The sequence below is a fragment of the Mastigoproctus giganteus genome, chromosome 2 (assembly GCF_048544385.1).
Source record: "Mastigoproctus giganteus isolate SK-2022 chromosome 2, ASM4854438v1, whole genome shotgun sequence".
NCBI lineage: Eukaryota > Metazoa > Arthropoda > Arachnida > Uropygi > Thelyphonidae > Mastigoproctus > Mastigoproctus giganteus.
The window spans coordinates 411356-434960 of NC_143576.1; the positions used below are offsets into that span (position 1 = coordinate 411356).

The window sequence follows — 23605 nt, forward strand, 5'->3', positions numbered from 1 at the left end:
TGCGGTGAAAATGAAGACTGGATTCACCTCATGTATAATTGCCCTCTTTATGATTTACCCAGAAGTCTCCTAATTACCAGAACTGGAAATATGCCAAGCGGGCAGGAACATCTCTACATAATTGACGAAACCAACTACAAAGCCTTCACTACTTTTGCCTAGACTGTATTTGAAATGCGCCAAATTCACCTACAGCAAACGGTTCAATGCACCCCCATCTTATAATGAACCCAAAACTCAATTCACAGAACATATCCTGAATGGAATCAAAGAAAACACAAACAGGATATTGATCTTTATCCTGACCTAACAGGAATCTCTCGACGTTCACAAAGGAAGCTATCTGACAAACCCACAAACCCAAAAAGGACTTTTCTACAATAGACACAAGAACTCCAACAATCCTCGAACTTCATGAATCCATGTGCCTCCTCTCATCCCCTAAGAGAAGATTATCCAAGTCCTCTACGCAGTGTGGGACACTGCTCATTGCCTACAAGTCACCCTTGGATGAAGAAGATTAAATTGCTGACACTGGGCCCCTTGCCCATTGTGGGACCCACTCACTTGCTGGCACCTCTTCTCTTCAAGTTGTAGGGCAATATCTGATTTTCCTACTTGTGTAGGAACTCATATAAATATTCCTCTGGGAGTGGGACTGGCATTTGACATAAAATGCAGGGTCATGCTATTAGGCAATCTGACTTTGTGGGTCACTTGACCTCACAATCTTTTCTCTTCTTCCTGAGGTAGGGTGGGCTCTCCCTCTTTCTTCTGCTTACCTTCTTTCTTCACCTCAATCTCTCACCCCTTCTCCTATTTCAAAAAAAAAAAAAAAAATTATTTTTTATTTTTTTATTTTTATTTATTATTATATATTTTTTCTTTGATATATATATATTTTTTTTTATTATTATTTATTTATTTATTTTTATTTTATTTTTATTTATTTATTTTTTTTAATTTTTTTTTTTTTTTTTTTTTTTTTGGGCTCTCCCTGGGAAGCTCAGGCTAACCCCAGGGTCGGCCAGCCAGAGTTCTTTTCCCACATACCTGGTCCGGCTCCCAGTGCCAGTGATGGTAACTAGCAGTCTGTGGTGTTCCATGGACCCTAGGCTAAGCGGCCAGATGAACAACATAACCCGCACTAAGCAAACATGAACATACACTAACATATGCTATCTGGCCTTGACAGTACTGTCTTACTTCACAAGAGATTCAAATGCGGAGTTGTGCGAAAGCACCGGTGCCGCTTGTCAAAAAAACACTATGTCACTATGTGCCAGCGTGGCAGATTATGGTCCATTTCCCTCAGCATGAATTGTTGAGGAGCTTCCATCCTGCAGTGATAATGACTGCAGTTTAATTTTCAAATCGGTAATCATTCTCATTGGAGGCTAAGAGGCCGTAAAAAGTTTATTAATTTTGGTTGTGTTAGAATTTAAATTTTATTAATTCACAATTAGATTTCTAAAAGACGTGTAACAAAGGTTCCGATATCCATGGATTGGCTTCGGCCTAGGAAATGGAGTCTTAATGGAGACTTAAAATGGAAATTTCCCACCCCAGTTCCAGTCTACTCCCTACTCTGTCTAACTTTCCAGTTTACGCCTCACAGAATTTATCAAATTATTAACATCCTAATTTAAATCGAGTTTAAGTATACCCCTCTCAGCCTTTTCTATTCCAGCGTTTACGCCACTCCCTTTTTTTTTCCACATAGGCCCCTTCCACAGAAATCTTCAGATATTAGGTGAATAATTTCTGAAGATTTCCGAATTTTCCTCCCCTTGGACAAGTGCAGTAACGGTGGGTTCCAACAGTGTAGAGTGTAGAGCGTGTTTGGTGTCAAACGGCACCGGGGGTTTCCCCCATCTCTGCATAGTATACATTGCTTTTTTTTTTTTTTGGTAGTTGTTGGCGCATCGGCTTCTGTGGCCATAATTCACCTCCCAAGGTTTTTGCAGTGCTTTGATTCGAACGTGATCCGAGGCGTGATTTGAACCCGCGACCTTTGGGTTGCCAGGCAGGCACTTTACCCACCCGGCTAGCCCGGTTGGCAGTATACATTGTGGGTGTGAAACAAAACACTGTCAATTCCAGAGGTTTAAAAGTGTATGGGTTTTGTATATGTGTAGTGTCGTGTACTGTTGTTCCTCTGGTCATTTAGCCGCTGGGCCCCTAATGGGTTCCAACATTGTCCACACTCTGCCCCATGGAGGCAGACCAGGTACACCACTATTATAGTTATTTACTCTGGCAGGTCCTGCCACCTAATTTCCTGAGATTTCAATTGTTAGGACCTAAAAAAAAAAAACGCTACAGATCGGGATCAGCCAAAAGGGTTACTGATTATGCAACTGATGTTATTAAGTTTTTAGGTGTAGGGTTCAAGCAATTTAGAGATAGTTCAGACGCTGGTTATAAGTTAGAGAAGAGGGGAAGACTGAAGACTGGGGGTAAAAGACAGAGATAAGGGGTCCATAGAGAAGATGACCCCCAAATCAGTGGAGCAGGCCCATCCCTCTTTTCCCACCAGAGGGAAAAGAGGGATGGCAAGGGGGAAGGTGACCAGGGGTAACCTCCCCCTGCCTGGGTGGTGGAGAAAAAGAACCACGCAAGGGAGAATGGCAAAGAAAGCTTAATGGCAGCAGCTGAGCTGTGCTTTGGACTGCTATAGCTGGGACGAAGGTCCCATCCCATCTTGTCTTCTTTTTCAGAGTCTGGCAAGGCTGTCACACTTGGGACTGCACGTAATGTGTCCCGCCCGATGTATACTTGTCACTACGAGTTCAGAGCTTTCAGATCTGGTCGTCAAGTGTGTGGTTATCACTAGACTGCGTAACTAGTACGGGTCTCATAGCGGATTTGTCCCTTTTGTTAAGTCAAAATTAGAGATGTACGTTCACTGCAGTCTGACTTGGGGGCGGTTTCAGGGCTTCTGTCCATTTGTTCACTGGGTCAGCAGAGCTGCATAACATCACAATTTGTAATGAGTCTAAATCAGGAAGGTCCAAAACAGTGTTGTCATTCCTGGAACAGAGATGCCATCCCAATAACGATGGTAGTCATTGACAGTCCAACTTGAAATTGATTCAGAAGAGCTGCATAATATCACAGTTGGTAAAGAGTCTAAATCAGGAAGGTGCAAAACAGTGTTGTCGTTCATGGAACAGAGGGCCCATCCCCTTAACGATGGTAGTCGTTGACAGTCCAGCTTGAATTTGGGCAAGACTAGTTAATCAGGTGTACGTTCGTTCCAGCGGTAGGGATCTTCTTCTTGTGAAGAGCTCCTGGCAGTATTGCGAAAAGGCCTTGTACTCTCTGTCGCTGTCCAACAAGTAATGCTCCTGGAGTTTTTGATTGAAGTTAATTCTAGTAATCAGAATGCAGCGGAGGTCCTCATACAAAGGGCAGTTATACATTAGGTGCGACCAACTCTCCAGCTCTCCACAATGGCAGAGGGGATCATCAATAATTCCAAGGCTTGAGAGTTTCGCTCTGATGGATCCGTGACCTGTTAGCATGAAAGTTGTGTACAGGCCGGGAGAGAACCATGAAAGAGACTTGGGATATATCTTGTTGATATGTGGAATAAATTTCCTATTGATAACTCCTTTAGTAGGGTTAGCCCATCTATCTTGCCCTATCTGCTGTAAATGAAGGCTAAGGTGCTTCTTTTCAGCAATCAAGTTATTAGTGGGATCAATTAGAGAAGATGACCCCCAAATCAGTGGAGTAGGCACATTCCTCCCACCAGAGGGAAAAGAGGGATGGCGAGGGGGCAGGCGACCAGTTCATGTGGTCCATGAACGTCACCGATGTGCCTTTTGATAGTTGGTCGAGGAGCCCGCAACGTATCATCTCCAGGTCCAAAGGAAGGGTGCTTGCCAGCACCTGAAGGGCATGGGTGCTGACAGTACGGCAGGCCCTGGTAATGGTGAGTAGGATAAATCTTTGAATAGTTTCGAGCTTCTTTCTGTTTACTGCTATTTTTGCTCTCGGATACCATATCACTGCAGCGTATGTAATCGCCGGTAGAAATACTGCTTTGTAGAACAGCGAGTGAGTGCCGCGGTTGAGGCCCCCATTCCGAAGCGTAACTCTGGCGACCAAGGCAGTATAGTTCCTTAACTTTGTCTGCAGGTGTTTCAAATGTGGAAGAAATGTAAGTCCTGAGTCCAGGATTATTCCTAGATATTTAAGTTCAGTAGTGAAACATATTGTGTTCTCGTTTATCTTGATTTGTGGACGTCTTCTGAGGGACCCTTTCAGTAAAATGGAATTAGTCTTCATTAAAGAGATTTGAAGATTATGATCCCTTGCCCAGTTTTGTAATATCAAGACAGCCTGATTTGCAGAATTTTCTAGCTGCACTCTGCAGTCCGCAGACACGGCTGGGATCAGATCATCTGCATAGGCCTGGGAGATAACTTCATTCAGATTAGTGTTGAGGAAGTCATCAAGTACAACATTCCAAAGGAGCGGCCCAGCACCGAGCCCTGGGAACAACCCCTGTAAACTTGGCGTTTGACTCTGCAGTATAGTGCATCGACAATTATTGAGGACGCTCGGCCACAGAGTTAGTCGATGCAAAGTCTATGGCAATAATCAGGAAATATTTTCTATTGGAGTTTGTGGCAATTGTAAGGATATTCTGGAGTGTGTAAACTGTAGAGCATCCTTATTTGAAACCATATTGGCTTGTAGAGGATAAAATTTGCTGAATTATAATGTACTGTGATTCTAGCACAGATAACTAGGCAATCGGTCTATAAGAAGATGGCATTTCTGGAGGCTTGGTTGGATTTTTCCAGAATCAGGCATACAAATTTGTATGTTAGCTATTAGCTATCTTCCAATCGAATGGGAAAACTCCTGTCTGCAGACAGTGATTGAACAGGTCGAGGATGAGGTATGGGGAATGCTCCACAGTCTTCTTTATAATCTTTGGTTCAAGTAGGTCCGGTCCTGGACATTTATTGTTGCGGAGTCTATCAGTTTCGGTGTGCAGCTCCTCAATAGTGAAGGGCGGCTCGAGATGTTCTGGACTGTATATACTGTTGTCCTGGCAGAGTTGTTGTTGTTGACTTGTACTAGGATCCATTACTGGTTGGATAATTGTATCCAATATATTATTGATGGATCTGTCCCATGAGGTTGTTATGTTACCTTGAGGGGTTATTGTTGCTGCTGTCCTTACGTTGTGATTTTATAGACTACACCCCAGGGTTGGTGTTTCCGGTTGTGAAAACTAGTTGTTCCCATGATGTTTGCTTTCGTTTCCTGATAGTAGCCATGTATATATTTCTAGTCTCTCTGTATTGCTGGCAAAGAGCCTCTACCTCTGCAGCTGGCCAGGACCGTCGCGCTCGTTGGAAGGCTCTTCTTCTGAAGTTGATCTCCCGCTGGAGGCGCTGGAGTTCTAGGTACTACCACGGGACAGCACTAAGAATGGGTTTCTTCCTAGGAATGGCGCAGTTGCTAGCTTCTACAATTATATTTGTGACTTTTCTCTGGTAGGCATCAGGATCAGTGGGATGGTATTTATTAACTTGCAGCTGCTGGGCAAAGGGGCGCAGCTTCTCCGCGAAAATGTCCCATTTTGCTCTCGAGATGGCATACCTTTGAGGTATGCCATCTTGCGACTTTGAAATAGTAGAAATACTAGCGACTTTGAAATAGTAGAAATACTAGCGACTTTGAAATAGTAGGTCTACTATTTCAAAACGCGACTTTGAAATAGTAGACCACTCACGACACTTTTGCCATCGCCTATGGCTAGAATCACTCAACATAGTAAACAATCCAAAAGCATTAATTCGCCAGAAAGGCATACGTCTACATCCCATCCTAGAGACAACTGTTTTAATGCTGAATGATCAGTGGTGTAGAAAACAGCGCACGTCCGTGCAACAACGATGACGCATGACTAACGTGCCTCACTCAGCTCGTTGTATTTTTGTATTTAATTTGTCAGTTGACGAAGAGACACGCGTCTCGAAAGCTACTGATTTTTGTTAATATATATTTGTATTAAACTGGATTATAACCAACTTACGAGTATATTATTATAACTATGGACCCCAGTACTCCAGGCCCATTCGTTACTGCTCTCTCTCTCTCTCTCTCTCTCTCTCTCTCTCTCTCAGGGTAACTGAGAAATTTTTTTTGGCTGGTGCAGCATCAGCCTCAGGCTTTCTTGCACCATATGGCTAATGATAATAATAATAATAATAATAATAATAATAATCACCATGGAAGAGTCGATTTCCCTGTGGTGCACGTTGACCATGAAGCGATGTAGATGGTCTGCAAGGATGGACATGTAACCTAGACCTTCCAGAGATGCATCTAGACATAACAGAAATCCCAACGTATGCCAGTTCAACACGCTCCAGACCGTCCACCTGCCTGAACACTTCCTTGTTGACATGGCGGGTGTGCTTTCCAACAGATATGCATCCTCGAAATAACTGCAAACGGGACTAATCGGATCAGGATACGCGTCCTGATCCGATTAGTCCCTCCAATCATCCAAGGTACAGTGCCGATGTTCTTTTGCCTAGTTGAGGCGTAGAGTCCGGTGTTGTGTTGTTAGTAATGAGACTGGTGGGTCGAAGGCTTCCATAACCTATTGCAGCTAATGGTGGCCTGATGGTCTTGGTGGAGACGTTTCTGGCACTTCCCTCATTGAAATCGGCAGTCATTTGTGCCACAGTCGCACTCCTGTGGCACAAAACCTTGGCTGAAACTGGACAATAGACGTCGGCGGCCATGTTCATCCACCACCTTTTCCAGCCCACAGTGTTGTCCACCATGAGATGTTATTCCGGAAATTGCGTATTCCCGATGCACTTTTGATACTGTCGAACAGGGACTGTACAAGTTCTGTACCACCTCCGCGATAGAGTGACCCATGCGTTGGGCACTCACTATCATCCCTCTTTCAAATTCGCTTCACTCACGACGTTTATCCATACTGACAGGGAATTACCGTTTACGCGAATGCATTGATATACCTGACAAGTGGTGGGTTTGTTCACTAGCAAGAGGCGTGACAGATTCGCGTTACCCAGGAACCAGATATCCCATGAACTCTGTACTTTCAGTGAAGATACATGAAACATTTAAGCTCTGCTAAATATTAATTATTTTTAAAGTAGTAATTTTACGAAACAGTGCAGACGGACTTCAAGAGTTTTGAGCAGTGCAGACGGACTTCAAGAGTTTTGAGCAGTGCAGACGGTCTGCAAGAGTAGCTCATGGTGTATTGTCAATGATATACAGAAATATTTTTAGCAGGGATAAGGAGATGATTATGCCCTTGTATAAGGAATGATCAGGCCGCACCTTGAATACTGTGTACCGGTCTGGAGGCTTCATTTTAAGAAGGACGTAGAGCTGTTGGAACGAATACAGAGAAGGGCAACAAGATTAGTGAATGGAACAAAGGGTTGCTCTTACGAAGAAAGGCTTAAGTTTTGCAAATTACAGTGTCTGTAGACTAGGCACCTGTGAGGTGATCTGATTGAGGTGTATAAAGCCTTGAATGGTTTGAGCATGCTCAATGCCGATTGGATTCTTCCTCTTGCTCAGAATAATCCCCTGAGAGGGCATAAACTCAAATTGAGGAAAGACAGTTGTAGGATAGTTGTGCGGAAGTTTGCATTTAGCCAGTGGGTGGTTGATTGCTGGAACAAACTTCCATCTATCATTGTAGAAGTTGATAACTTAAATAGATTTAAGTCAGAACTGGACAAACATTTGGAGCGAGTGGATGGGTGAAATGAGCAGGGTGTATTTTTTTTTTTTTTTTTTTTTTTGTCTGATACTGTATGAGTTTGCTTTCTGGCATCATGTTCCTTTGCAAATGCTAATGAAACTTCGGCATTTTTCCAATAAACTAGGCCAATATTTATATATAAAAAAAAGAATCTAACAAACAAAGAAAAACTGCTTTGAAATAACGTGTTTAAATGAAACAGTTACTTCAAATTCACCAAATTTATTTACTATGCTCTTAGGACTAGTGTACACATGAAATTATACATGCATAGTGGCATAGTGGCATAGTATTTAGGTTCAGGCGCCACCGGTGGTTTCCCATATCTGCACCATGTGTACTCTGTGATGAAATGCAGAACTACTGCACAGCCAGAAAAAAAAGTGTAATGTCTGGTAATGTAGTATTGTGCTTTGTTCTGTTGTTGTGTCTGGCTGCTTGGCCGCGGGGCCCCTACTGGGACTCCACGTTGCCCGCCACAACCACTGGGAGGTGAGCCAGGCTGCCCATTATACTCTGGCTGCCTCTGCCAGGGTTGCCTAAGCTACCTGACAGAAGCCATAAAAAAAAAAAAAAAAAAAAAAAAAAAAAGAAAAAAAAAGTTATAATAAAATAAAAAAAAAAATAAAAAAATAGAATAAAAAATAATAAAAAAAATTAAGAGTGAAAATAAAAATAAAAAGTTGAGGCTGTAAAAAAAAAAAAAAAAAAAAAAAATAATAATAAAAAAAAAAAAAAAATAATAAATAAATAAAAATAAATAAAATAAAAAGATAAGAGAGCATATGGGGGGGAGTAAGAGAAGAAGAAGAGGTCAAAAGTGGGGAACAGTAGTTGGAGTGGACCAAAGAGGGAAGGCAGTCCACTATAAGGAAGAGGATGGAAATTATACATGCACCTGTTTTTACTGTTATTTAGCACAACACAACTCATGTATTTGCTTGTTGCATGAGGACCCCAGCAGACCTTAAAATTCCTGACGCCTTGCTTTCCAGTGAATGCATGGTCCACTAGAATCAGAAATTTTCTCATTATGATCACAGCTTGTTATTAAGAGAGACAACTATTTTTACCGGGATGATTTTGACTTAATATTTTTCTTTCCAGTTTCTTATGCATCATATGTCAAAATAGGTCTCCCATCTGCATTATACAGATATAATGCAGCTCGTATATTCTTGTGTGTTTGTTTCTCTTACGAGTGTCTGATTAATGCCTGAAAAAATTGCAGCTCCCTCTCCTTAATTTAAGCAGAAGACCCCAGAGTATTCATTACCACTCTGTGTGGGATAAACAATTCGCCTTCCTATGATTGAACCCTCACAAGTAGCACACTATGTGGAAATATCCCCATATCTACGCAGGGTGAAAAAATTCTGCGTTCGAATCCCGTAGATGACGCGACGAATTTTTATGGGAAAATTACATGACTAAGTTAGTTGATCTAGCATCAATAATATTATACAATTCACATTTCTCTGGACTAGTGCATAAACTAGGAAGGTGCAAGTGGTGCACAGGCCCAGGGAGCTATGTAGGGCAGGGCATAAAATTCAATTAAAAAATTAAACTATATGTTTTAATTACATGAAGAAAAAACTCTTTTGTTCCACTTGAGATCTATTAACTCATTCACGTTGTTAAAGGTAATTTTTGTATCAGCAATATTAATAAAATTGTTTGATATGTGATTTTTTTCATGAAAACGGAGAGTGTAAAAGGAAAATTTTACAGTGTTCAAGAATGGCAAGTTATGCTTCTGTTTTTTGTCTTTTCAGTAATGAAGGGGAATTGAAAAACGGGAAAAGAGTTGGGAAAATGCACTCCATTTTACTTATCCAATTTATTGCTGCTTTCAGATGTTGTTGTTGTGTGATTTTAGCAATTCAGGTTATTGCGCGGTATATAATATGTCTCTGAATTGTGGTTCTGTGCCAATATGCTGTTTTCTGGAAGAAAAACCAGAGTTTCCGAGAGAAAAAAAAAAAAACATGACATTCTCGTCTGAGACTTATTAACCCAGCCACGTTGTGAAAAGCCCATTTTTCGCGCCATTGACGGGATTCGAACTCAAGTCTTTTCCACACGGCGTGCCGCCTACTAGGGCTATTTCTGTGAGAATGTTTATCCATTTTTACTAAATAATTTTTAATTTGAGGGAAACCGTTTCAGTCGGGCCACTTCGCATAGTTCTTTTGCCATCACACATTCATTTGGTAGTTTTATTTTGTCATTGAAAGTTTTGTTTTCTTTTAATCTTTTCGGTAGTTAATGGTTGGTTGGATGTTGTAAGATTTTAGGGGCATCAGCATCTTAGGTCGTAATGTGCCGTATATGATATGTCTGCAAATTGCGTGTGTTCTATGGTCGATTTTTTGGGAGCAAACACCATCTACCCTCTACTGAGACCGACTAACCCCAGCCACGTTGTGAAAATACCCATATAAATTCCTGTCGTTATTGAGCTGATTCAAATTCAGATCTTTTCCGTCTGTGTGGGAGGGTGGCGATTATACCAACTGTGTTACCGACGAGGGCTTCAGAAGTTAAATTAATTAAGAACAGCATCTTCAACAGCATCAACGGAGCTTGACACTTAATTAACTGCTGTTGGTGAATAAATACAGTGTATGCTGCTTACTGTAATCAGGGTGAACGTTATCGCTTTTATGAAGTACGATCAGACGTACGGATTATGTATATGAATAAAAAAAAAGAAAACGTTGTTTATTGTAACTAGTACTTCGGTGTACGTTACCACTTTTTTGCCTGTGCAGTTTTTTGCATGTGCAGTGTAAGTGTTTGCGAAACATCCAATTTGCTTTCGAATTCCGACTTGTTTCGTGCCTAGTTACTGCTTTTTCTTCGTACTGGTTGTATAGTTGTCTGTGTCATTACTTTGCGAAAGAAATTAGGTATCTGTACTCCTACTAATTTGAAATTGGTGTACTATTTTACGTTACAGCATTAACCCTTTTTTAATTCTTGATTTTAATAAAAAAATAGCGGACAGTCAATTTAACGTATTTTATATAGCTTGTTTTGTTTCTGTTCTTCCACCTTTTTTATATTCCCATTTCCGCCCTGTGTCAATAAACAACTGAAGCTGCGTTATTGTTTCTTCGTAGTACCGTCCACTGTATATTATGTACATTTACAATCTGATATGTATAAGCAGTCAACCTTAATTAATAAGAATTTTATTTTAGAATATAGAACAAATAAGGGCACTGTATAATAACTGTAAGGGCACTGTAAGGGCACGGTCGGTACACAGAATAATAAGATACTGTACTCCAATTTCCAAGTACAGAAGATAAACGTGTTTCTTCTGTTATATTGCCCAAATACCACAAGTGACCTATTTTTTGTTCAGTATATGTGTATTATTGATGACTAAACATTAAATGTCCTCTTTTCAATTGCTCCCTGACTAAGTTGTCGCACTTATCGGCAAAGCCTTGATAATGGTACGGACGTGCCTTTCTGCCGCTACTGGAACAGAGAAGTTTTTTCTGATTTATTTTCTGCTTTATTAGTTTAAATTGACATATTAACTTATTTCTAGAGTAGCTTTATATTCCTATTTACGGTACTTAAAGTTAAAGTAACTTAGATAGAGATTTGTAGGTATTACTTAGTATCGGAAAGGGTATCAAATACACGTGTTTACCGTTCATAGACAGCCGCCATTGTTACGTGAACATTAATCAGTAAATCTATTAATCTTGTCGAACTTCATTGGCAATTAAATTGTACTTTTAACTATACATATAACCACATAGGTTACGGAACATAAATAATTAGTAAAAATAAATAATTAATACATAACTTGATACGGAAGTTATATAAAGGGACTTCGTAGATAACACTCGTTACTGAAACGCGACACAGCATATCCGGAATTCGATAGCATTAGCTTTGTATAGTATAGTGCATAATATAATATTGTCAATTATTCAGTAAATCTATTAATCTTGATAAACTTCATTGTCAATTAAATTGTATTTTTAACTCTATAAATATATATAACGACTTAATCGTAACAAATAATTAATACATAACTAGAGTGCTACACGTGATACGGAAGTTGTATAAAGGGAACACTAGATACCGAAAAAAAAAAAAAAAAAAAAAAACAATATATATATATATATAATATAACTTAAGGATTTAATTTTTGTTTTAATTTTATTGAATTAAATTGGAATCATGACTCTAACCAGAGCAGCAAAGCAAAAGGCTCAAGCTAATGGGAGTGCTGTGGTTCAGGGGAGAACTGAGGGGGCCAGTTGCCCTCTGAATCACAGTCTATTAAAATGCACTGTTTGCTTGATGTTTGCGGAGCAGTTGGGTACGGGACATGATACTGCCAAGGGGGATGTCTTTGTGTGTGCACGATGTAAGGAGTGCAAGGAAATCAGGCGACAACTCAGCGTTGTTATGGGCCTTTATGAGAGCTTGAAGGACAGGGTGGATGCCCTCGAAGGAAATAAATTGAGGGGCCCATCAAGCTCTCAGCTGCCCACATCAACGCCAGAGCTTGCACTTGGTCATCAGGCAACACAGAAGCAGCACCCTAGGCAGAATGCGCTGGTCCCACAGGAACTAGTAGTTGTTGGTGACTCTATTGTCAGGGAAACGGGGAACATGCTTTGTAAAAAGGATAGGTGGAATAGGACCAGGGTATGTCTGCCAGGGGCAAAGGTTGATGACGTTGTAGAGCGGATATCATCTTTTAAGGGCACAAAAGGTGATATAGTTGTACACGTTGGCACGAATGATATTAAGAGTAGGAGACCGGCGGAATTACTTAGCAAGTACAGGTCACTGCTGAAAAAAAGCCGTGAATTAGGGTTGAACTTGAAAGTGTCTGCAATTCTGCCCAGACACGATAGGAGGGAGTATATGATGAGAGCCTTGTCGATCAATTCGGCCCTGGAGGGATTGTGCAAGGCTCAAGGGGTAGAATTTTTTTCAGCCTGGACTGTACTTGTTAACAGGAGAGATTGCTTCTACAGGGATGGGATACACTTAAATAGAAAGGGTGCAAGAATTTTTGCTGATGCTGTCGAGGCAGTGTTAGGTGGGTCGGAAAACTGCTAGTTGGGGGGGATACAAGGACTAATAGATTAACAGTAGCCACTGGCAGAGGTGGAAGTGATTCTTGCACTGCTTCTATTGATATGAGCAGAAGTCTGAAAAACAAGATGCAGGATATTTCAGAGACTGCTGGTAGTCATTGCGGTACAAGTAAACACATGGGTTGCGTTAGGGTAGCAAAGAATAGAAACAGGTGCATGTATACCTGCGTGTACACCAATGCTAGGAGTTTGGTAAATAAATTTGATGAATTTGAGGTATTGCTCAAAACATCAAAGGCAGATATTGTTGGGATATCAGAGACGTGGTGTCACACAGATATAAGTAATGCGGAACTGGAATTTGGGGAATACAATGTGTATAGAAAGGATAGACAGGACAGGAGGGGAGGAGGGGTTATGCTATTAATTAAGAAACACATAAAGTCCAAGGAAGTGAAGCCAGTTGACATCGATGGACAGGGCAGTGCCGAATCAGTTTGGTGTGACATAAGCATAGGGAAATCAAAATTGAGAGTAGGAGTGTGCTATAGGCCTAATGACTCTGATGAGTATAATAAGATATTGTACAGGGAAATAGAGTGGGCCAGTAAATCAGAGAGTCTTATAATGGGGGATTTTAATTTCCCAGATATTGACTGGAATTTGTGGGTTGGTCACTCGCACACTAGCAAGGCTTTTGTGGATTTATTGGATGATTGTTTTCTACATCAGCATGTTCGTGAGGCAACAAGAGGGAGCAATACTCTTGATCTGATTATCAGTAGTGACTCTTCGTGCATTAAGAACCTGCAGATAAATGAACCACTAGGTGGCAGTGATCACAGTGTGTTGAAGTGGGATTTACTCAAGGAGGTAACTACCATCAGAGGTAAAGGGAAGGGTTTTTGTTTTCGTAAAGGCGACTATGATGGTCTGAGACAGTATTTAAATTCTGTACAGTGGGACCAACTGATGATGTTACCAACAGCAAACTCTAAATGGGAAGCATTCAAGGAACTAATCTTGGAGGCTACCAGGCTTTACATACCAACTAAGAAATATTGTTCAAGGTTTAGGCCTAAATGGTTGTCAGATGAACTAATGAGACATGTGGCAGAGAAGAAAAATGCATGGGATACATATAAATTAATGGGTGACATGGAAGCCTATGATAGATATAAGTTGGTCTGTAACCAAGTCACAAAGGAGATTAGGCAGGCAAAGGCAGACTACGAAAAATCCTTGGCAAAGGATGCAAAGAAAAACAGAAAAGAGTTCTTTACATACTTGAACTCGAGAAGGAAAGGGATGAATCAGATTGGTCCACTGGATATTGATGGTTCAACAGTTGAGGATCCTGCTCAGGTGGCTAACAATCTAAACGAGTATTTTGCATCTACATTCACGCATGAGGAGTTATTCAGGAAGGAGAATGATGTAGGTAAAGTAAACATTGGCAGTGAGCTGGATGATTTTGTAATAACTGAGAGGAAAGTGGAGGAGAGATTGTTGAGGATAAACATAAAAAAGGCACCTGGGGTGGATGGGATCTATCCAGTTATATTAAAGGAGGCAGCAAAGGAAGTATGCAAACCCCTAGCCATAATTATGAGAGCTTCTTTGGACTCAGGGGAGGTACCCATAGACTGGAGATGTGCAAATGTAACCCCAATTCACAAAGGAGGATCAAAGGCTGACACAAGTAATTATAGACCTGTTAGTTTAACTTCTGTTCCAGGTAAATTAATGGAGGCACTGGTTAAAGAAGCACTGCAGGATCATCTAGACAAGAATTCAGTTATAGCTCAGACGCAGCATGGTTTTGTTAAGGGCAGGTCTTGCCTGACCAATTTGATTGGATACTATGATGTAGTCACAAAAGAACTGGATGCAGGGAATAACTTTGATATTATATATTTGGATCTTAGAAAGGCTTTTGATACTGTTGCACATGGAAGACTGCTGCACAAATTGGAGCAGTGTGGCATTGGAGGCAAATTGCTACTATGGATAAGGGGATGGTTGAGTGGCAGAAGACAGAGAGTGGTAATCAATGGACACTGCTCAACGTGGACTAATGTTATTAGTGGAGTTCCTCAAGGTTCAGTGTTGGGTCCGTTGTTGTTTTCGGTGTTTATGAATGATATTGATGATGGGATATCAAGTTTAATGTCCAAGTTTGCAGATGATACAAAGGTTGGCAGGGTCGTTAAGGACACTACTGACGCTATGCTGCTGCAACAGGATCTGGAAAGGTTGAACAGATGGGCTGAGAGGTGGCAAATGAAGTTTAACATTGACAAATGTAAAGTACTACATATGGGAAACAGTAACCCCAGAGCAACGTATCAACTCTGCGGTACTGCACTGACAGTGGTGGAGAATGAAAAGGACCTGGGGGTAATTGTGCAGGGAGATATGAAGTTCTCTGAGCAGTGCAGACGAGCTGCAAGAGTAGCTCATGGTGTCTTGTCAATGATATACAGGAATTTTTCTAGCAGGGATAAGGAGGTGATTATTCCCTTGTATAAGGCAATGGTTAGGCCACATCTTGAGTACTGTATACAGGTCTGGAGGCCTCATTTCAAGAAGGATGTAGAGCTGCTGGAACGGGTACAGAGAAGGGCAACAAGATTAGTAAATGGAACAAAGGGTTGCTCTTACGAAGAAAGGCTTAAGTTTTGCAAATTACAGAGTCTGGAGACTAGGCACCGGCGAGGTGATCTGATAGAGGTGTATAAGGCCTTGAATGGTTTGAGCATGCTCAATGCAAATGGGATTCTTCATCTTTCTCAGAATAATCACCTCAGAGGGCATAAATTCAAATTGAGGAAGGACGGATGTCGGATAGATGTGCGGAAATTTGCCTTTGGCCAGCGGGTGGTTGGTTGGTGGAACCGACTTCCATCACTTGTTGTTGAAGTTGATAGCCTAAACAAATTTAAAGCTCAACTGGACAGGTATTTCGAACGAACGGAGGGGTGAAATGGGAGTGGGTTTTTTTTTTTTTTTTTTTTTTTTTTTGGCTGATGCTGAATAAGCTTGCTTTCTTGCATCGTATGCCTCTACTAATGCTAATGCTAATGCTAATGCTAATCGTGGTACTCACTTTCATTCGTCTACACGTTTTCCGTTTTCACAGGCTGGACATGTAATCATGGGTGCAATGCGGTTTGTTTATAGCTGATGTGTTTTTTCCCCGAGTATACTGTGGTGTTGTGAATGAACCTCTAATTTATCAGTTTATTAACTCCAAGTTTAGATATCATTTGTTAAGAATAACTTTTGGGTGTTTCATTGACCGAAAATCAATGGTAATACGTTTCACTAGTCGTTTTTGGTGTGGTGTTGGTGGAACTGGGATAGTTGCAGGACTCATTTTTAATTATTTGCACGATGAAAGGAAGAGAGTTTATACTTCCTGGACAACAAATTTTACACCATCTGTGAAATGGGACGAAAACTGGGACCGGTAAGAACCTTGTGTTTTATTTTATTGGCAGTTGTATTTTAGCACACAAAAGTAGCATGAGCAGAGCTTTCGTTGTGTGAAATCCGCAAATTGCTAAAAGTTTATAGTTATTTTTGATGTATGTTATTGTTATAGTGGCGAAGCAAAAATGGATTCTTCTCATTCACCCACACATAGTTGATCATTAGTAGTAGTAATGGCAAATGATGTAAGAAAACCAACTTATATAGTATCAGCCAAAAAAAAAAAAAAAAAATAAACACAGTTCACCCATCTTATATAGTATCAGTACCATATAGTACCATCTTACATACCCTTCAAAATTTTGTCTAGTTCTCCCTTGAGTTTATTCAACCCATTCACTTCCACAACAACAGATCGAAAGCCTGTTCCTACAATTAACCACCCACTGGCTGAAGGCAAACTTCCACACGTCTATCCTGCAACCAACCAACCTTCCCCAATTTGAATTTATGACCCATTGTGTGTAGTCCCACAAGTGAAAGGATACCATTAACATTCAGCTTACTCAATCCATTCACGGCTTTAAACACCTCAATCACATCTCCCCACAGTTGCCTGGTCTCAAGACACTGCAATTTGCAGAACTGAAGCCTTTCTATCTGGGTAAGAGCACTCTTTTGTTTCCTTCACCAATATGGTTGCCCTTCTCTACATCCATTCCATTCCATTCTCACTTTAAGAAGGATGTAGATCTACACCCTTCCTGAAGTGAGGCCTCCAGACCTGTATACAGTACTCAAGATGCAGCATAACCATAGCTTTATACAAAGGGATAATCACCTCCCTATCCGTGCTAGCAAAGTTTCTGAATATCATTGACAAAACCCCCCTTACCTGTCCTTGAAGTATGTCCGCACTGCACAGAAAATTCCCTGTATGCCTGCACAATTACCCCAGGTCTTCTTCATTCTCCACTACCCTGAGTGTAGTACCACACAGTTGATAACAAGCCCGCCAACTTTTGTATCATCTGCAGACTTGGACATTAAGCCTGATATACCTTCATCAATATCATTGATAAATACTGAAAACAACAATGGACCCAGCACTGAACCCTGGGCAACTCCAGCAATAACATTAGTCCACAAAGAGTAGTGCCCATTGATAACCACTCTCTGTATTCTTCCACTTAACCATCCCTTTATCCATAGTGGTAACTTGCCCTTAATGCCACATTGCTCCATTTCATACAGAAGTCTCTTATAGTATATAACAGAGTTATGATGTGCAATACGTTCTACGTTGTATCAATATTTGTAGAAGAATAAAAGAAGTTTACCTCAATATGATACATAGAACACTTCTGTATGATACTCTCCAGAAATTAAAATGAATAAAAAATTAACGCGAAATGATTACAGTAAAAAAATCAATTGAAAACAATTTTAAAAAATTAATTAAAAATGCAAAATGCCATTAAAAGTTTAACATGAATTGTGAAAAACAATTTTCCTTAATGAATCTGACAGTGCTTTTCAACTATGTTGTGATCACAGGAATGAAAATTATGGAGTATGTGAGCTTGAATCTTAAATAGAGAGAGAGAGAGAGATTAGTGTCCTACAGAAGCGTTGTATGTATCATATTGAGGTAAACTTCTCTTATTCTTCTACAAAAAAAAGAAGTGTTTCATGTGCAACAGTATCAAAAGCCTTCCTGAAATCCAAGTGTATAATGTCAGAATTATTTTTTGTATCCAGTCCCTTAGTCACTGCATAATAGTGACCTACCAGATTGGTTAGAGAAGACTGCCCCTTGAAAAATCCATTCTGTGATTGCAGCATAATTGCATGCCTGTTCAAATGGTAACTTTAACCAATGATTCCATTATTTTCCCTGGAACAGACATTAAGGTAACAGGTATGTAATTACTCATGTCACCTTTTGATTCCCCTTTATGAATTGGGGATACATTCGCACTTCTCCAGTAGGTACCTCCCCTGAATCCAAGGATGTTCTCATACCTTACCTCCTTTGCTGTCTCCTTTAATATAATTGGATAGATTCCAGGTGCCTTTTTTATGTCCACCCTTAACAGTTAGTCCTCCACTTTCCTTTCAGTTATCATAAGGTCATTTTGTTTCTTATTAGAGTTAAATAAACTTTTGGCATCCCCTTCTCTACAGAATTTCTTATGTGTCAATGTAGATGCAAAATACCTATTCAATTTGTCCACAACCTGAGCAGGGTCATCAATCATAAACATTAAATGATCCAATGTGATTCAAGAATTCTATGTATATTTGTTAATATAAGCATAGAATTCTTTCAGTTTTTCCTTGCATTCTTTGCCAAAGACTTCTCAATCTGCCTTAGCTTGCCTAACCTCTTTTGTGACATGATTATAGATTAATTTATATCTACCATAGGCTTCTGTGTTGCCTGATAATTTATATTTATCCCATGCACTTTTTTTCTCTGCCACATTCTCAGTAGTTCACCTGACATCCATTTAGATCCAAATCTTGAACAGTAATTTTTTGTTGGTATGAAAAGCCTAGTAGCTTCCAAGATTACTTCCAATTTGGATCAAATTGGCATCAAAATCAGTTGGTCCCACTGCACAGAATTTAAAAACTGTCTGACACTTCTGTAGTCACCTTACAAAAGCAAAAGTCTTTCATTTTACTCTTGACAGTAATTAAGTCTTTAATTAAATTCCACATTAATATACTGTGATTGCTGCCTCCCAATGGATCTTTTACCTGCAGATTCATAATGCATGAATAATCACTGATGATAACCAGATCAAGGGTACTGCTTCCATTGGTTGCCTGTTTAACATGCTGCTGTAGAAAACAGTCAAACAAGAACTCTGCAAGTCTTGCTAGTGTGTGAGTGAACAATCCATAAATTCCAATTAACATCTTGATAGTTAAAATCCTGCGTTATAAGACATTCTGATTTACCAGCCCCACTATATTTCCTTGTATAGTTGTTTGGTTTACTCATCACAGTCATTAGGCCCATAACACACCCCTACTCTCAATTTTGTTTTCCCATGGGTGTACCAGAAAAGTGATCGGGATTCCTCCATTAGAGGGAAAGGGCAGAAAAAAAAACTTAGGTTTAAGCCAAACTCTATATTTGGTATTTCAGTAAATTACATGAAAATTTTTAAAGATGTTTTTATGTTCAATGAAAATTATGTAGACCTCGTGCAGTGTGTGTCAGCAGTGCCTTTTACTTGATTAACACAAGATAACATTTTCTTTGGATCCAATCTGTGTGTCACCATATCTGGATTTTGAAGAAGTTTTTATTTTTTTTATTTAGTAAGTTACTTAAGTGGATTCTCTTTTTTACGTAATTTGTAGTGTTTTCCTATTTCAGGGGAAGGCTATGCGCTCTTAGTTCAGAAACTAACCCCAGGGGCTCACATCTGGTGGGTATGAGTTTGGCACACCCTGGGTCCTCAGCTGGATATCATCATTCTTCTCTTTCTTGGTGATTCCCTTCTATTTCTTACTCTTGTTCATTCTCTCTCTCTCTCTCTCTCTCTCTGAGGGTAACTCAAATTTTTTTTTTTTTTTTGGATGGTGCAGTAAAAGCCTCAGGCTTCTGTGCACCATGCGGCTAATAATAATAACAATAATAAGTCAGTTTATTCAGTTGACATGGGTGGCCAGTTCACTTTTCAGTCAGTTTGGTATCAAATAAGCACTGGGAAAATGAAAATGAGAGCAGGATGTGTTACAGGCTAAAGGACTGATGAGTATAATGAGCAGCTGTAAAGCATATAAAGTGTGCCAGTGTGGGAGATTTTAATCTTCCAGATATTGTTTAGCTTGTGGGTCCATTGCTCACACAATAACAAGAAGTTTGTAGATTGGTGATTGTTTCCTACACCAGCAAGCATATTAGAGTAGCAATGAAAACAATACTATTGTGATTATTAGCAGCGATTTTTGGTACATTAAGAATTTGCTGATAAAGGAAACACTGGGTGGCAAGGATCACAGTGTACTGTTGTGGGATTTACATAAAGATACAATTATTGCCATGAGTAAACAGAAGGGCTTCCTTTAATAATGGTGACTACAGTGGTCCCAGACAGTTTTTAAATTCTATGCAGTGAGATCGACTAATGATGTTACCAAAAGCATATTCTAAATGGAAAGCATTCAGGGTAGTAATCATGGAAGTTGTAGGCTTTCCATACCAAATAAGAAATACCATTCAAGGCTTAGACCTGAATGTATGTCAGATGAACTGATGACTCATAGCATTAAAAAAAAGTGCATGGGATACATATAAATTATTAGGTGATAAAGTAGATGCCTACAGTAGATTGCAGTAGTAACTAGTCTGCAGTCAGTTCACAAAGCAGGATAAGCAAATTATGAGAAGTCTTTGGCAAAGGATGAACAGAAAAAAGAAGCAAAGACTTCATTCTTGTGTCAACACTAGAAGGAATGGGATGAATCAGTTGATCCAATTGATATCATTGATGTAACTGTTGATGATCCAGTCCAAGTGGCTGACAAACTGAATAGGTGTTTTGCATCTACATTTATACATAAGTAATTGAGGAATTCTGTAGAGAAGGGGATACCAAAGGTTTATCAGACACTGACAGAGAGCTAAATGATTTTGTGATAACTGAGATAAAAATGGAAGAGTGCTTTTTTTATGATGAAGCTAAACATAAAAAAGCACCTGGGATGGATAGCATGTATCCAACTATATTAAGGGAAGTAGCAAAGGAGGTAAGCAAAACCTTAGCCCTAATTATCAGAGCATCTTTGGATTTAGAAAAGGTCCCCACGGACTGGAGATTTGTGAATGGGAAAGTTCCAGGGAAAGTAATGCAGTCACTGGTTAAGAAGTAGAGCAGTACCATCCAAACAGCACTATAGTTTTACTGCATGGGATACATATAAATTATCAGGTGATAAAGTAGATGCCTACAGTAGATTGCAGTAGTAACTAGTCTGCATTCAGTTCACAAAGCAGGATAAGTAAATTATGAGAAGTCTTTGGCAAAGGATGAACAGAAACAGAAAAAGGTGCAGTCAGAGCATGGATTTGTTAACTGGCAATCTTGTCCGACAAGTCTGAATAGATACTATGATGCAGTAACAACGGAAACTGGATGCAAAAAATTAATTTTGATAGCATTATTAGAGGCATACAATACAAAAAAGCAAGCTTATGCAGCATCATCCAAAAAAAAACACTATCATTTCACTCCACCATTCATTCCAGATACCTGTACATCATCATCAGCCATTTTCAATCCACTGCAGGATGAAGGCCTCTCCAGCAGCTTTCCAGTTCCTTCTGTTTTGTGCAATGGCCATCCATTTACTACCCACAAACTCGTGAATTTCATCTGTCCATCACCGTTGTTGTCTTCCAAGTTTTCTCTCAGCTCCTCTTGGGTACCATTCTGTTATTTTCTTAATCCATCTGTCATCATATCTTCGAGCTATGTGTCCTGCCCAACACCATTTTAGTTCTTTAGTTTCGATAAGAAGAACGTCCTTTACTTGAGTTTGCTGCCTAATCCGTGTGTTTCTCTTCTTATCTAACAGTCTGATTCCCAATATAATTCATTCCATTCTTCACTGTGTAGTTCTCAACTTCTCTTCCATTCTTTTGGTGAGTGCCCAAGTTTCACTTCCGTAAGTCATGGTGAGGAGTGTACATTGGTTCATTATTTTACATTTCAGACAAATTGGGATATTGCTCCTCAGTATGTGACTATATTTCCTGAATGCTATCCATCCAAGATTTATTCTTTTGAGTTCCAGCCATTTATCATTATTACAGCTAATGACTTGTCCCAGATAAGTATATGACTCCACCTTTTCATTTACTGCTCCTTCAATCATTATGTCCCTTTCTGTGGCATACTTGTTCATCATTACTTTTGTTTTAGCCATATTCATCTTTAGTCTAAAATCCTTACTAACTCTTCATAACTGATTCAGATTTTCCTCTAATTCTTTGGGATCGTGGCTTATGACCACAATGTCAACTGCAAATTGTAAATGGTTTAGGTACTCACCATTCACATTGACTCCTTTCTGCGGTAAACAAAGGGCAGCAGTAAACATCTTCGGAGATATTGTGTCTCCTTGTCGAACTCCTTTCTCAATTTTAAATTTACTACTGTCTTTGTCTAGTCTAATAAAGGAGGTAGTATTCTCATATATTTTCTTCAAAATCATAATATATGGGGTATCTATGCCATGTCTTTCCAGCACCCGAAACATTGCCTTCTGTTGTATGGAATCAAATGCCTTTTCATAATCCAAAAATGCCAGGCATAATGGTGTTTTATATTTATTTGCTTTCTCCATTAGCTGTGATATTACGTGAAGGTGATCCATAGTTGAGAATACTGTCCTAAAGCCAGCTTGGTCTTTTGGTTGATTCTCATAAAGTATTTTTTCTAATCTGTTAGTAATGACCCTTGTGAACAACTTGTAGATGTGGGATAACAAGCTAATTGGTCTATAATTTCCAATTTCTGATTTATCTCCTTTCTTATGCAACAAAACTATGATTGCATTATTCCACTCCTTAGGTGTCACACCTTTTCTAATGCATTTTGTGAAGAGTCTTGCCAGTTTTTGTGTCACGTCTTTTTCTCCCAATTTTAACAACTCTACAGTAACTTCATCTTCCCCCGGGGCTTTCTGATTCTTCATTTTCCTCAATGCATGTTCTACCTCATCAGAAAGAATATCAGGTATGTTGTATATGTACTAATTTGTGATCTATCTTCCCTGCTGTTTGCCTCATTCCCTTGCTCCTTGTATAACTCTTTACAGTAGTCTTCTGCTATTTGAATTATGACTTCTCTCCTATTTATAAGTGCACCATCGCTATTCTTCAGTTTCAGTATCATTGTCTTTCTGTATTGCTGCTCATGTCTCCTTATTTAAATCCTCTGTTTTCTCTTAATGCTTTTTCTACTTTTCTTGTGTTAAATCTTCTTATGTTCTCTCTGAGTCTCTTTCTAATGGCTTTGCATAACTCAGTATACTCAATTTTCTCCCTGTCAGTGTTTTTCTTGCTCTTCATTTGTTGTCTTCGGTTCATCATGACAAGTGTTTCTTGACTGATTTTTTTCTTCTTTGGATTTCTTTTTACCAATAGGTTTCTTGAGTTTTATCACTTTCAGAAAGTTGTAATATTCCTTGTTGATATCTAGGTCCTGAGCAGTCTGCAGAAGCTCAAACTTGTTCTTAAGTTCCAGTACATTCCAGTACATACTGCTTTTTCTCC

General features: G+C 39.6%; 1 protein-coding gene across 2 annotated transcripts in view; it reads left to right on the plus strand.

Annotated features, from left to right (window-relative positions):
* The first annotated feature begins 15969 nt into the window (after positions 1–15969).
* Pgam5 (Phosphoglycerate mutase 5) overlaps positions 15970–23605 on the plus strand; it is a 99013-nt gene continuing 91377 nt past the window's right edge. For both annotated transcript variants that reach the window (XM_090390330.1, XM_090390331.1), the window contains exon 1: positions 15970–16342. In XM_090390330.1, coding sequence (XP_090246456.1) covers positions 16182–16342 — 161 coding nt within the window. In that variant the 5' untranslated portion in view covers positions 15970–16181. The remainder of the gene's footprint in view (positions 16343–23605) is intronic.